This window comes from Phyllostomus discolor, chromosome 1 (genome assembly GCF_004126475.2).
Source record: "Phyllostomus discolor isolate MPI-MPIP mPhyDis1 chromosome 1, mPhyDis1.pri.v3, whole genome shotgun sequence".
NCBI classification, from domain to species: domain Eukaryota; kingdom Metazoa; phylum Chordata; class Mammalia; order Chiroptera; family Phyllostomidae; genus Phyllostomus; species Phyllostomus discolor.
The window spans coordinates 67,769-83,353 of record NC_040903.2 but is presented as its reverse complement, the minus strand read 5'-3'; the positions used below and the strand labels follow the sequence as shown (position 1 = coordinate 83,353).

Sequence of the window (15,585 nt, the reverse complement as noted above, 5' to 3'; positions counted from 1 at the left end):
CTCTTACATGCTCCATACTGGGGACCTGGCCCAAAACCCAGGCATGTGCTCCAACTGGGAATCAAACTGGCAGCCCTTTGGTTACCAGACCGGCACTCAATCCTCCGAGTCACACCAGCTAGGGCAAAATCCTTAAAAAATAATGAATGCCTATAAACAAAAATGTTTTATTTAGAAGTATGGAGGAAAATTAAGAAGAAACAGCTACAAAAGTTTCAGAGAAACAGCCTTGGTGAGAACTGGTTGGTGCTTGAAATCTTTTTTGCCTTTCAGTCTTTCAGCACTATTTGCAATTGTATATTTTGTTCATGAAATATTTTAATAAAAAATATAAAAATTTGCCAGAGTAAAAGGCATATGAATGACTTGTGAATTTCTGAAGCATCTGATTTGAAACTTTATTTTACTCTACTTAGAAGTTGGATCATGAACATTTCTAAGATTTATCTCATTTCTTTCTGTTTTGAAGAACAGTGGTGCCCACCTGTCCCAGCTGTGAGCTCTCTCTTCCACATGCTGCCCCACTTGCTGCCCAGCTCCTGGCCAGACTCATCCCCGAACCAGACCAGCAGCTCACAGCCCAGCCTGATGACCTGGCAGGTTCGGTAGAAAATCTGCCTGTGGTATTGGAAGGCCACCAGGTTCTGCTCTTCATCATCCCGGGCACAGTTCACATACCTGGAATTGAGGTGGATGAAGGGAAAGAAAACCACAGTGATGAGTTCCCACTACCTGTTACATGCTTGTCAAGCTCCTCCCTGATTCTCAAGGCCCTCAGGCTCTGGTATTGCCCACTGACCCTAACGCTCTCAGGGAATCTTTGTTCAGTGTCTGAGTGTCTGTCAGTATGTCATGCGAATTCCTACCTCCAAGTTCTGCTCTCAGTGTTCATCCTGCCTAATACCATTTTCTAAACCCAGTTCTGGACTCAACCTCCACCCTGACTGGCCATAATATCCAGCGATCTCTGGCTTTTCCAAACTCTAAATCATGTTGTCTCACACCACAGAACCTGGTGCTTGATCGAGGGCTCTGCTTCTAAATTAGCTCACTAATTATCCAGTACTCAGCCCACGTCTGTTTTTCTCTTAAGTAGCCTTTCTACTACCCGCCCCCACCACACTTCATTTAGGTTACCACTCACTTGCCTGCCCAAGGTTACCATAGAAATTGGAGGTCTTTTTGTCTTAGTAGAATAAAACAGAACAGTAGTGATTGACTCATATTCTGTTATCCCTGATAAAAGAGAGCCCCTCTCGGGAAAGGGGCCCATGACCATTCCTCTGCAGGCCTCAGAGCCCAGCTCTAGTTAGAAGTGAGGCTGGGATGGTTTGCTCTCCTCACAAGTTTAGGCCATCCTTGGTTTGTGGTATCTTGAGACTGTGCACTTCTTGGAAATTATAGTTAAATGCTTCTGAAAGCAATTGTTTTATGTCTGTCTGCAAGAAGTCCTTCATAAGGACATGGGTCGTGTGATCTGTTTAAGTAATGTATTCCTTCACCTAAACTGGAATATAGTCCATGGTTAATTAAGGTTTATTTGATAAATTAAAGTGTAATCCAGTGTCCCTGGTGAATCTAGCTCTTCGAGGTCCTTTCCAGCATCCAGATTGTGTCTAGCAGAGAACTTTATAGTTTAAGGACATATGCTATACTTTTTTCCTAAATGTCCCCTGAAATGAAAGAATACTGTATGGAGAGAAAGAGGGAAAAAAGGATTAAGGGAGACCACTGAGGAATCATGACGAGAGGGAAAGATATATGGGCTTGTGGGGGACGAGAGTCCCCTCTGGCACCCAGAGACCTGTTGACCTCACCTCACCCAGTTGGCCCAGGATCTGTCCTTTCCATCAACATACTCATAGCAGTTAGTCCCTTTTGCGATCTGTTTCAGAAAAGAAATTAAAGATCTTTTATTTTTTTGTGTGGGGAGGTAATAGAAGATTTTACTCCACTGTCATCAAAGCTCTTTCAGCCTGTGTGGGGATTCAACTACCAGTTGTGACCACTTGATATTTTTCTTACTCATTGTCTACACATCTGAGTCTACCTGTCCAATCAGAGCAGGAGCCCCACAAGGGAGGAGCCACTCCTTTGTGTCTGCACCACTTTGCTCCCGCTCACCTTCTGATCCTTAAACTGGAGCTCTGTGTTCATGTGAAGTCCAGTCAGTACACAGAGCTAACCACATTGTCCCCTCCATGTCTAGCATGTAGGAGGTGAGGTCCCTCCAAGCCTCAGAAGGCACGTGGGAAGCCAGAGAACAGTGAGGGAGGTAGATAGTTCTCACCAGCCAGGAGTATCTGCTCTTGGCTGCTTCTTCATCTTCTGTGATGTGTCCTTCATAAGGGCCAAAGTGCAGACCCACGGGCAAGTCAGCTGCCTCATTCCACACTCCAAGCCCAGCCTCAGGGATGCTGGATGGTCCAATTCTCAACCCAGGGGGCACAGTGGGGGCCGAGTGGTGGGGATGTCCCTTGTCCACTGCACTGTCCTTTACAAATGTAGGGGGCCCATGCACAGCACAGCTGTTGATGAAGAAGTTCTGACACTTCTCACAATCTGGAGGAGAGAGCAACAGGGGTTAGGGAAGGTATAGCGCCTGTTCCTGGACACAAATAGCTTCAGAGGGGGTCCTGCACTGACATCATTGAGACTCATTCCTGTACTCCAGGTCACTAGAGGAAGGGAATGATTTGGGGACCAAAGGACTAGATGAAATTATTGTATCATCACATGCTTCTCAGTGAGGGTCACTTACAAAGGGAGTCATCATCCTGGGGATCACTGACCTCTTGGTACACACAGCCATTTCTTTCTTCTATGCTGTACATCTTCAGGTCCATCTCCTTTCTCCTGAGTTCTGAGTTGGAGAAAAGCACATGAGCGATGCTGGTGGGGTGTGGAGTGTTAGTTCCCATTTTGTCAGATAACGCACAATCTACTCACATCAAACTATTACCTGTCCTTTTGCACACTCTGGTATTTTACTCTGTTAACTATTGGTTCAGAAGACTAAGACTCTACACTAACTACAGATGACTAATTCAATTTTAGTTTCTAGATCTTCCAGTTACCAGGTTTACTTGCTGACATGGACACTGGCCCACGGTATCCTTGGCATTATGGATGAGACGAGATACATTCACACGGACTACTGAGTCCTGTGGGGGAAAAGGGACAGCACGGCTACTCTCTCAAGGAGAGGGCACCCCAACCCTTGCCTTGGCAGGTTTTTATTGGCTTTCAATTTACACAGGAATAAAGGTAAAGCTCATTAATCACTGATAGGCAGTAAGGATCAAACAATATATAGTATACAAAGAAGTAGGAGGGCTTATTCTGAGTCAGGGTCTGTTAGCTAAAGAGCTATAAAACTTTGGGAAACAAACTCATTTCCTGCTGAGACCCTTATCATTTAATTGGGAGTGTTCTTAGCAAAGCAAGTTTCACAGGATTTTATGTAGTCTTTCTTAGGCCTGATCACCCTGGGAACCCACCCTTTCCAGCCCAGGGCTGTACTGCCCTCTGTCACAGGGCAGGGGAAGTAAGGCACACTGCCCTCTGTCACTTAAGCCTGTTTCAGGCTTAAGTCAGGCAGGGGAAGTAAGGCAGCCAAGAGATTAGGAGACTTCTCCAAGACGAGAATGATGACTCAAGCTATGTCAAAGCCAAGGGGCAAGGGTCCATCACCCCCTTTTGCTATAGCCCCCCAAGTCCTTACCTGGGGCCTCCCCATGATCATGCCTGTTTAGGTTGTTCCTTCCTTGAGGAATCTTACCCGTCATTGGCTAACTGATCAAGCATTGGGGGCCAGGCAGGGTGGAGTAAAGGAGCAGAAGCGGAGCTCCTGCCATGGAGATAAGTTTCCTCTCCTTAGTTGCTTATAGTCTGAAGGCTTCTCACTCAGCCTTAGCCATGGAGGGGTTATAGCTTCTGAAACCAGGCAGGGCAGGTCCCAACAACTTGCCAACCTTTAATCATTCATAAAATATTTATGGAGTGCACATTACGTGTTAGGCATTGAGTAAAGGCCTGGGCACAACACCAATAAAGTGTAGTTGCTGTCATCACAGATGGGTATATTGCACAAGTTGCATGTGTCAATTGTTTTAAATTCAATTTAATGTTTTCCAACAATATATGAGTGAAGTATCCTTATCTTCACTTTACACATTAGCATTCAGGAGCTCAGAGAATGTATAGAATTTTTCCCAAAGCTCTACTGCTAACTTCAGTCTGAGGTTAGCACAGCTTAAATCCAGGCCCATCCAAACTCCACCTCATATACCAAGGTCATACTTATCAGCCCTTCTATAGGACTTAGAAGAACTTAAGTATCCAATTATTTTTTCTTACCTGATTTTTGTCTAGTGTGCTTTCCAAAGGCATATGCTTCTCCAGGAGAGGACACTGGTTTCCGGGCATTCTCTGAGTCACTTGCAGTCATCAAATTTGCTGTTCCTGACAATTCCTTCAAAGTATATTCATTGCTTAATGGCACCCTGGATGTTGCCTTCAATGTAAGAGTCACATATTAAAAGATAACAAGTATTTAATTTTTTAAGGCTTATGATACATTTTACATGCATGTCTTTAATACTTTGATCCTTGGAAATACCTAGGGAGTATGACTATTAGAGGGGATAGGGCCAATGTGGGTAATGAATCCAAGATTAGAACTCATGCCTTATGGTTCTTTTCTTTCAACTGTCTGTATAATATTGAGAGTGAAGGATATTGGGAAAGAGAATAAAGGAATAGTTGGCAGAAACATATTTACACAATAAATAAAATGGTGATAAAATCTGCAAGACCTTAGAAAGAATATTTGTACTTAGATTAGCTAGTTCCCACCAATTCTGTTTGAATAAGGCTGTATCAGTAGCTAGTGTTCTTCAGTTTCATGATCTGTAACATGCTAATTTTGAATGTTCTAGTGAACGTGCCATTAAATAATGCTGACCAGTGTTCTGTGAATTGTGCAACAGTGTGAATGTGAGATTACAGTCCTGCTATCAATTTACCTCTCAGCTTTCTCCATATTTCAAATCTCACAGAAATTACCTTCAGCATTCATTGATCATCTTCTAGTGTAATTTGTAACTGTGAAATCATTCATTCAGCAAACATTTGGGGGCCCTGACCTGGGTCTGTGACCCTTGAGAAGACTCAGGTATGGACCAGCCTCTCAAAGAGCTCACAACACAGAGGTAGGTGGACTGAACAAATGATTCTAAACAGGATGAGAGTGGCCTCACTGGAACTCAGAGAAAGAAGCTGTTACTTCATCTTACAAGAAACGGCGTTTGAAATCAGTTCCAGACAGATGAGTTTCTATTGAAGAGTGTGTAACCTATATAAAATCCTTAAGGCATTTTATTATTTGTTGTTTCTCAATCATGAAACCTGAAGCTTCTCAGGGGTGGGAGATGCTCATTGATTAGAGGGGGAGGCTGTGATCCTGAACATTTTATATTTTTCTTCACCTGGGACCATCCACCGTACAAACTGACTATATAATGTATATTTTCTTCAGTCGGCAGGTCTTAGTGCATCTCTCACTTCACTATAGCAGAAAAGAACTTTGGTTGAAATCATCAGTCAGATGAATGATGTAATGACATATAAATAAGACAATGTAAACTTCAGAAAACTATGAAAGTTTATTTTTCTAATTTTTAAAAAAGATTTTATTTTTTTGAGAGAGGGGAAGGGAGGGAAAAAGAGAGGGAGAGAAACATCGATCACTTGCCTCTCACATACACTCCAACCAGGAACCAGGCCCACAACCCAGGCATGCGCCCTGACCAGGAATCAAACTGGTGATCTTTCGCTTTGCAGGATGACACCCAACTGAGTCACAGTAGCCAGGGTAAAACCATGAAAGTTTTAATGAGTTTGTAAGTGGTTTAGAGAAGCAACTATGGGTTAGATTGCACTATCCCTCATGCTGTGATCTTAGATATCTAGTCAAACATTTCTATCTCTCTGAAAGCTCACTTACCTCATCATAAATGCTGAGTTATAGTACATACCTCATCAGCTTGTTGTAACATTTATGTGAGTTTATTCACACAGAATTCTTAAAGTCTGAAACAACTGGTAGTTACTACTGTTGCTGTAGTCGTCAACTATTAAGATGATGATGAGCCCTGGCTGGTGTGGCTCAGTGGATTGAGTGCTGGCCTGCAGACTGAAAGGTCACCAGTTCCATTCCTGGTCAGGGCATATGCCTGGGTTGTGGACCAGGTCCCCCACTTGGAGGTGTGGGAGAGGCAAGCTATTCATGTTTCTTTCCCTCTCTTTCTCCCTCCCTTCCCCTCTCTCTAAAAAAATCGATAAATAAAATCTTTAAAAACATGATAATGTTGGACAATGTGTTGAAGAGACCAGGAAAGGAAGGCGGCAGTTCCTAGGATACTTTCTGCATTTCTCTCCACGAGTAAAATTTTGTCGTCAACAGGATTTGGGAAATGCGCACCTTCTGGTGTTTATTTTGTTCCCTTCTGAAGGACACCCAAGAAGGTTTCACTGAAAGATGATGGGAAATCAATGTTTTGGTTGGAAAATGTTTCCAAAATCTGGAGATTCTTATTAGGGACACAAAATTCTGAATGAGAGTAGTCCAAGAACAATCCCAGGATGATTGGAAAATGTTTCTGATGTTCATTAAGGCCCAGGCTTCTATTTGGGCCATCCACTAATTTCTATAGAATGATAAAAAAATAGACAAAGTGTCATCCACGCTTCATCCTATGAAGCATCTATTACATTTATTAAAAAATAAGTTGGCCTCTCCTGACAAAAGTGTAATAAAAGTAATTGTGCAGAAACTCCACATCTTCAACATAACCCTTTCTCCGTCCTGTTTTCTTCATTCAAACTGGTCTTGTCTGGGCTAAGGGCACCTGGACCACCTGGCCTCCCTTCTCTGGTATCCTCCCCCCTGGGCACATACTGGCCCTTCCTGTGTCATTAGACTCTGGTCAGCATCCACTGTCTGTTGACCACAGAAACAGAATTTCAGTCACGTTAAAGATAACATCTTGACTTCAGCTGTGTTTCAACCCCAGACCCATTGAAGTGCACCGACCCCACCCACTGAACACTCCCGATACTGGACGGAGCAGCACCATGGCCCACATCAGGAAATGATACAGTGATCAACTACTCCCAACCCTGGCCCTCCCCCCCAGCTCCTGTAATCACCACAGTTAATACTGTTTCCCGTCTGTCTCCATGCAGGCCATCAGCCACCATGACTATTCTGAATTAGTTACTTCTTATTCACTTGTATGTTATTACACATTTACTGCTTATTAACACATCTATAAATACATATAGTTATGTTGCACAGGTGAAAGTTTACGGGAACAGCCCCTCACTGTATGATACACTGTTGTGCATCTTGCTTGTTCGCTGCACCAGCAAACCTGTTCCCTGGTTACGTCCTGAGATGCTGCCCGACCTAAACCAGGTCTCAGTCAGGAGGGCAGCTCTGGCTCCTCCTGCCCCTCACCTTGCTGCCTGGGAGCCCATTCTTCATCAGAGTCCTCAGGGTTCCCCTCCTGGAGCTCGGTGGCCTGCCTGCGGCGGTGACACAGGAAAGCCGGTGGCGCGGCCCTGAGACCTGGAAAGAGACAAGACCTTTGTCCTGAAAACAAAGAGCTTGGAGTTCCAGGAAGCCCGTGGGACTGGCTTGGATGGGATGGGAGAGTAAAACGAGTTGCTGTGAGCGCTGCACCGTCAGCGCCAGCCCTGCTCTGACGTGATGGAGCAAATTTCCTGCGACCACTGTCCATGTAGGAGGGCGCTGCGGGCACATGGAGCCGCCTGAGCAGGAGCCAGCCCGGCAGCCTGATGGGTCACCAGGCTCCGGGGCCCGGTGCCTGCCCGCTACCTAGGCTGAGGAGCATGTAGAAGTTCCTCTTTAAGTTCCGGCCTTTCTCCCAGTCTCCCACCTCTGCCCACTCCTCCCTGGAGTAGAGGGTCGCGTCTTTCAAAGCTTCCAAAGCTTCTTGGGCCCGGAGAGGAGAGTGGAAACATCAGTAAGTCAGTGATGCGAGTGAGAACACTTGGCAGGCCTTCCCTGCCCCTGGGGGCAGAGGGCACGTGGGGGCCTCGGTGGTCTCTGTGCTGCAAGCACTGAGCCCCCGTCTCGGTTGTGTCAGAGCGGCTGTTCCTGCAGGGTGCATCCTGGGGGCCTGCTCGCACTCCGGGCCTTCTCCCACTTTCCTGACCCTTCCCTGACCGGCCCTGCGACACGGAGTCTCGTCTCTTCCCCCAGCGCTGTGCACACTCACAGCGAGAGTCACCCCGAGAGGGTCACCCCGAGGGCGGCAGGCGTCTGTCCCCAGAGCTCTGTTCCCAGCCCTGAACCCGTGCTCCCCGCCCACCCCTCAGCTCACCTAAGGCGTCCACCCCGCTCGCCCCGCTTCTCCCTCAGGGCGCTCCTGCGGGCCCCCGTCGGGGTTCAAGGTGTCCGAGCCCCGAGTCCAAGGCTCCTGTGGAAGGAGAAGGGGCTAAGAGGGCCGAACGCCCTTCTCTCGGTTGGCAGGGCTCCTGGAGAGGGGCCGCGGGGCCCTGCGGGAGGAGGGGCAGGAAGCAGCAGCGGAGCTACCTGCAGGCCCGCCCACCGGGGGCGCGCTGTTCCCGCCCTGTTCTCCGCGCACCGTCTCAGCGCCTCAGCGCGGTCCCCGCAGGCCGCGACCTGGGCATTTGAGGGCCCCTGGGCGGCCGTGTGGGCCGTGGCGGCGCCGGAAACGCGCTTCTCCCGGGGAAGGGCCCGCAGGCGCCCCCGGGGTCCGGAGAAGCCCGCGCGAGGCGCCGGCGCAGTGTCCGGCAGGCAGACCGCCGTCTCTCGGGCTGAGAGGCCCGGGGTCCCTCAGGACTCGATCTGCGTCTTCCGGGCGGAGGACACTCCGCGTCCCGGGGGGAGGGTCAGACCGCCGCGGCTCAGGGGGGTTGGGGCGTCGCACGAGGGGCTTCCGGGTCCCCTCCACTGAGTCGGTTTCCAGGACGACGGCATTCGGGGTCTCTGCGTTTGGGGAGGTTTGGTCTTCCCGGGCGGGCGAGCTGCAGGAAGGGCGCCCCGAGCCGAGGGGAACTGGGGTTCCGGGCTGTTTGGGGGTCTGAGCGTTGGGGGTCAGGAGACGGGGGTCCTCCGGGTTAGCGGACGCGCCCCTCGGTGCTGAAGGGGTTCGGGCCCCTCGGGAGGAGGGCATCTGGGGTCTCTCTGGCTGGACTTGGAAGGTCTCGGGCTGAGGGTTGCACAGGGCAGGGCTCCCCGCTTACCGGCCGGGATCCCAGGTCCTTGCCGCGCTGCCCACCGCGGCGGAGGGCCCTCTCCGGGCTCCTGGGCTTCCCGCCCTCGGGAAGAGGGAGGGTGACCCGGGTGAGGTTCCCGCCTGGATAGCAGTCTGCCAATCAGCGCTGTGATCCCAGGGTCCTGCCCACCAATGGGCGGTCAGAAAAAGTTGAAAGGGCCGGGCAGGGGGCGGAGCCCCCTGGGTACCGGGCTGGCCTGCGGAAGACCCGCCCCACCCGCGGGGATTGGCTGCTCTGGGTCTCCCGAGCGCCTGTCAGCAGTGAGGACAGCGGCTCCTTGGTTTCCGTGGCTCGTTTTCCAGCTGCTGGTGAGGGGCCCGACCCGCGGGAGCTCCGAGCCCGGGGGCGGTCTTTAGGGTGGACGTGGCCCTCCTGCCGCCTGACAAAGTGTCTTTGTTCCACCAGACCGTGGTCGGGATCCCCAACTTTTGTCTAGGCCCGTCCGGGCCTTCCTTTGTTAAACCCATTTTCAGCCAAAGCTGCATAACCAGCGAGGACGCGGTCAAGACTGCATTGCATTCCCGGGAAACTTAAGTCAGTAAATTCTGACCACGCAATTCATAGACACAAAGTAAGTCCCAGAGGGCTCAAATATGTAAACACAACAAATGACATAACAAGTATACTGGAAACACACTGGGAGAATTTGATGTTTCAGAAAAGTGGTGTTATGAGTAATAGGTATGTTTAACTCAGGTGTAAAAAACATTTCAGAAATAGGAAGACAAGATGAAACCAAACAAAACTAAATAAATTTAAAAATACTGAAAAACCCTACAGGTATTTTGTGTAAAAATAACACCTCAAATTTGAGGACAGGGGTCCATAGAGCAGGATCAGTGTAGCTGCTACTGGCTTTCACGGAATAAAGTGGGAGAGTGTTTCTGGTTCTTACCTCGTTTTGAGCACGTAAATATAACTTGATTTCTATGGACCTGAAATGAGCCAACTAACTAATTATTACTGTGAAACTGCAGTAAAGGGAAACCTCACTAAAGTGGAGTTGGGTGGGTGTCAGTGGGGGTGGTGTCACATAGCATCACCCAGGGTCAATTACAGGAAAAATTATCTGTCACAGGCCCCAACATGAAGATGTACCATGTGCTCCCAGGAGAAACCGACTCCCCAGCACCTCAGCCAGAGGGAAACCATCGTCACCCTGAACTGACACTTTTCTGCAATGCACTTTCATTTGAAATGACCCCTCCCAACTTCCTCCTTTCTCCCTGTAACATAATGTTCCTCTCCTTTACCTGTGGAGCTGGCCTATGATTTTTGCTAGGGCTTGCTTGTCCTAAATTGCAATTTTTTACTGTTTCTGAATAAACCCCTTATCTGCTGGTAAAATAACTAACTGCTATATTTGTAAGATCAACATAATTTGGTGGCCCGTGTGGGGATCCACAGGACTCCTGACATCTCTGAGGCTGATGAGCAAGCAGGTGCAGTGTCCTTGCTCTGAAAGACTCAGGGACAGGTCCTTTGGTGCAGACCTCCCAGTGATCATTTTGAGAATAGCCATCCAGAAATAACATCCTCATACCCTCTGACCCAGAAATTCAACTTTTCGAAAATTTCCCCTAGTAGCCCTGACCTGGCTGCTCAGTTGGTTACAGTGTCCTGCTTATAAGCCAAGGTGGTCAGTTCATTCTCCAGTCAGGGCGTATACAAGAAGCAACCAATGAATGAATACATAAGTGGAACAACTCTCTCTCTCTTTCAAATTAATAAGTGAAATTAAAAGAAAAGCATAAAAAATTTCCCCAGTTATGCTTCCCTGCGTATGAAATGAAGTATGTTTAATATATTTTATCCAACACATATAATAACTGGTATAATGTTAAAGTTTTCAGTAGAAGAGAATTTGTTAAATTATGGTTCACTCACATTGTGAAATATTATAGAACATTAAAAATGGGTGAGAATAGATGACATTTCATTAAAGACATAAAACCTACTAAGGTGGTTCTAATGGATTTTAACAGAGAATAGCTTCCAAATAATGTTATTATGTGAGAAAAGTATCCTGCAAAACAAATTATGTTTAAAAAAAACAAAGCCAGGCAGAGGATGTGCTGAGAGGAAACACAGGGACTAATCACTGGGCAACGTGGAGGGGAAAACTTGCTTTTCCTTCTTGTCATTTGGAACGTTGTGCCATTTGTTTTCTCCTTTACTGAAAAGAAACCTTTGCCCACATCCTACACCAAAAAACCCAATCCCACAAACAAACAAACAAACAAAAAGAAACCTATCTATAAATATTTTCTGTAGATAAAAGAATGGATGAGAAGTAGTTGGTTATATATGTATGCATTTAAAAATGACTCAACAAAAATTCTGCACACCCTCAGTAAATCCAGTGGTGCATGCTACCTTCCTTATCTGCATAGCACCTTGACCACCCAAAGTGCGTAATTTGCATCCAAAAGTTTAGGCCAGCAGGAACATCTCCACAGTGCAAAATATACTGTGTCACACAGTTACTGTTTGAGAGATGAAAACCATTTATTATCAAAACAATTGATAGGGGACTCAAGACTTGAAAATTTTTAGCTTAAGGAAAAAGTTTTAAGTCCAGCAAGTAATGTGTATGTTAAAGCTTTTGTTTCAGAAACTGCAGGTAAAGCCCATCCTGGCTCTTGGGAAAACAGCCTGCCTCCTGGGGCACTGATAGAAGATTACTGCCTGGGGACATCTGAACCTTTGTTCCAAGAAGAACAGATGACCCCACCCTCCACCCCCAACAGCTAACTGCCCAGAACAGGAATGCTGCAGCTTTGCTCACCTAATCCTTCCTGAATTTCAAAGCTCTTACCACACCTTGTTTATCCACCCTCCCTACCCCCCCACCTTATAAAAGGTCTGGCCTGGAAAGAAAAGACAAGATGGTTTATTAGGGTATGAACCCACATCTTCTCGGATCATCAGCCATCTGAATAAAGCACCCATAACAGATTCAATCTCTGTCATTGCCTGTTGGGTTTGGTAGAGACAGGCAGCCTGAATGCCGGCGTCTTTTCTGGTTACACAATGAATTTTATATCTAAGTATTGGATCCAAGGTCATTTTTGAAAATGCTGTTAATAATATTTTCAGCCCTGACTAGTGTGGTTCAACTTTTGTGTCTGGCATTTGGCAACTAGGGTTCTTTGTCCAGCTCCAATTCTGGAGTCTGGTTGTGGGGTCTTGGTTACAGATCTGGGTCCTGTCTCTGCGGTCTGTGGCCTGGGTTTGACTCTATTTGGTTATGGGTCTCAGATCTGGGGTCTCTTTGGGTGTTGCTTTGGGGTCTCTGGGTTTGTGTGTGGGGTCCATGTGCATGTCTATAAGTTTATAGTTGTTGGCTCCAAGTCAATGCCAAGAGGAGTCCCAAGGTTGGGGTGTGGTGAAGAAGGAAACTTTAGTGCAAATACCTGAATTTTAATGCAGAATGGCCTTGAGTACAGAAGCATTGTTAAGAAGCTCAGTATTGTCACAGGTGAATGATGAAGCACCATGCTGAGGCAGGAGACAGCACAGGAAGAACTCTGAGACTGCAATACTGTTACTGCGCAGAATTTAGCACCCTGGTTGCCAGGAAACGCCTTTTACCAATTAGGTCGAATAAATAGTAAACCAATGCAGGGAGGAAGAAAGAGACAAGTCTCACATGCTAACTCAGCAGTCCTGAGCCTGGTCTGATAATATTGCCAGGTGTTCCAGCATCACAAAAGACACTACGTTAGCAAGAAAGAAGGGAAGTCCTTGAAATTCGATATAACATTTCCACTATCTGGGAAAGAAAGCCTTGAAAATGCACTTTCATCCCAAGGCCTGAATGTGGGCGAGGGTCCCTGGTGCCCAAAGTAAGAGCCCATAAAACAACTTTGGTTAATTGCCTACCTCTGGTCACTTTTTGTGTTACAAGGGAGTCCCTGATGCTTACAGAAAGAGGCTATAAATAACTGTGGAACGTGCCCCAGTTTTGATTAACTGCCTCCTGTCATGTATTTGTTTTACAACAAGGTGAAAAAATGGGGTCTTGGAACAAGATAAGAATTGGGGCTAACAGACCCTCACACATACCTACTTGTGGGTAGTCACATTCCCCCAGGAAAGCTGGCACCGCATTTACCCGTTAATCAATTTGTAACTTTTTTTCCTCCCATCCCACCAACTATATAAGTCCTCTGAACAAAGGAGTCTCTCTCTCTCTCTCTCTCTCGGGCTTGGGGTGCTCTTGGCGACAGGGCTTCTGGACAGCCAGACTCAGGCTGCCCAGGGGCTTGCCACCCTGGTCTTCAGCCACTCTTGCTTTTGTTGCCTTGCTTTGCCCTGAAACTTTGCCTTTCACCCCCTACTCTATCCAGTCCTGTTCTCTTCCATGGAAGCGGACCACTAATAACCTGAGTACATACTACTAGATTTGCTGATATGTAATTCTTTACATGCGTCAGCAAGAAGAACCAGGTTTCTCCCATCAACAACACTGTGTATCAGCTCAGTAGTGCTGCTGCTTCTGTACGTAGCATCAGGGCTGTGAGGAGGCCCTGACGTGAGGCAGCCCTGGGGGAAACTCCCTCTCTGGCTGTGCTGCTTAGGGCTTCTCTGCTCATCTACAGGACTTCTCATCTAGACCTTCATTTCCTCTTTGCTCGGCTGCATTTGCACATGAAGCAGTGAAAACTGGAAAAGGAGCCCCTCTGAACAACGAGATCAGACTGGGCGAGCAAAGAAAAGGCCTCTGGTGTTGTCACCACAACAGACTAGATTATTATTATTATTATTATTATTATTAAATTATGCTGTGTTTTCCTGTAGTACTTTTTAAGCCCAAACTGAGATGGCCTTTTTGTTGTTGCTTCTTACTTAAATTATATATAAAAGTAAAAATAATTGAAAATCCTACCCAAACAGGTAAGTGCTTCTTTTACTTTTAACTGCTATTATATTAAGTATATATGCTTCTAAACAAGGTGGGGTGTGTGGGCTGGGATGGGTGGAGGAAGGCAAAAGGGAAGAGTTGGGAAACTGTAATAGAATAACAATAAAAAATCATTTAATGAAAAAAAGTGTATACCCTTCCAGACATCACTACTTGCATGTTTCCATTCTTCCACTTTCTCTGGATTTAATTTATTATTCCGGGTCTGTAATCTGATGCAAAATTGGTGAATTTTCAGGCTTTGTCCCTAATGTGTGGATTTATCAATACATTTTTCCCAGAGTGTTTTTTATGTACTATTTTTATTATCAGTCGTTTGAAATTATTTTTTAACTGCAATTGTAATTTAATTTGTGGGTCATTTAGAAGCGTATTTTATAATTTTTAAATATAAGGACTTTCTAGTTATCTTTTACTACTGATTTCTAGATTAGGTGCAATGATAGCATGAAACATACTTTATATAATTTCAATCTACTTTTAATGTACTTTTTTGGAAACTTGATCCTTGCTACAATATGGTCAATGGAAAAAAGGCTCCTAGTGTGGTTGCCGCCATCTTGTGTTCATTTTTGGAACAACACTTTAGTGCCGGTCAGCAGGAAAAGTTGTGTATAGTCTGTTGGTTCTTTGTGAATGCTGAATCCAATTTGCTGCTCATGGTGTTTCTTACACCCTTACTGAATTTTGTGAGCTGGTGTCTTGTTTCTGAAAGAGGTGTGCTCTATCTTGTATGAGACAGGTTTGTTAAATCTATTATGATTATACATTTTTGTTTGTGTCTCTGTTCTATATAATTTAAGTTTATGATATTAAGTACATGGTGCATTGGGGTCTTCTGGGTCAATTAAGCTTTTTGAAGCACTCATCATCTCTACTCATGCTTTTTACCTCAAAGTCTACTGCATATTATTATGTAATTTTCATGTGATTTATGTTTCTGATTAAAGCTACTTCTGCACCATCCTATGTATGTTTTCCTATTCTTTCTCTTTTGATCTTTGTTACCCCAATGTTTTAGGTAATTCATATTTTCTCCTAGTTTGTGTATTTTATTTGTATTGTCTGAACAAGTTCTTTTTCAGAGTTGTCTTTCATTTTATGAAGTATATGTTATTTTTTAAAGATTTTATTTGTTTATTTTTAGGGAGAGAAGGGAGGGAGAAAGAAAGAGAGAGAAAAACATCAATGTGTGGTGGCTGGGGGCCATGGCCTGCAACCCAGGCTTGTGCTCTGACTGGGAATCAAACCTGCGATGCTTTGGTTCTCAGCCCGCTCTCAATCCACTGAGCTACGCCAGCCAGGGCTAAGTATATGTTATTAATGTA

The 15,585-nt window shown here is 46.0% G+C and overlaps 1 protein-coding gene across 7 annotated transcripts in view; it reads right to left on the bottom strand.

The window, feature by feature from the left end:
• The window catches only part of LOC114489918 (histone-lysine N-methyltransferase PRDM9-like), a 46,259-nt gene that overhangs the window by 5,072 nt on the left and 25,602 nt on the right, over positions 1-15,585 (bottom strand). For 3 of the 7 annotated variants that reach the window (XM_036017706.1, XM_036017720.1, XM_036017709.1), the window contains exons 1-7: positions 7,523-7,897; positions 6,485-6,534; positions 4,360-4,516; positions 2,762-2,878; positions 2,291-2,562; positions 1,818-1,885; positions 485-678 (exon numbers count right to left, since the gene is read on the bottom strand). In XM_036017706.1, coding sequence (XP_035873599.1) covers positions 485-678; positions 1,818-1,885; positions 2,291-2,562; positions 2,762-2,878; positions 4,360-4,516; positions 6,485-6,534; positions 7,523-7,805 — 1,141 coding nt within the window. In that variant the 5' untranslated portion in view covers positions 7,806-7,897. The other 4 variants (XM_036017735.1, XM_036017723.1, XM_036017716.1 and 1 more) reach the window with 4 other exon arrangements.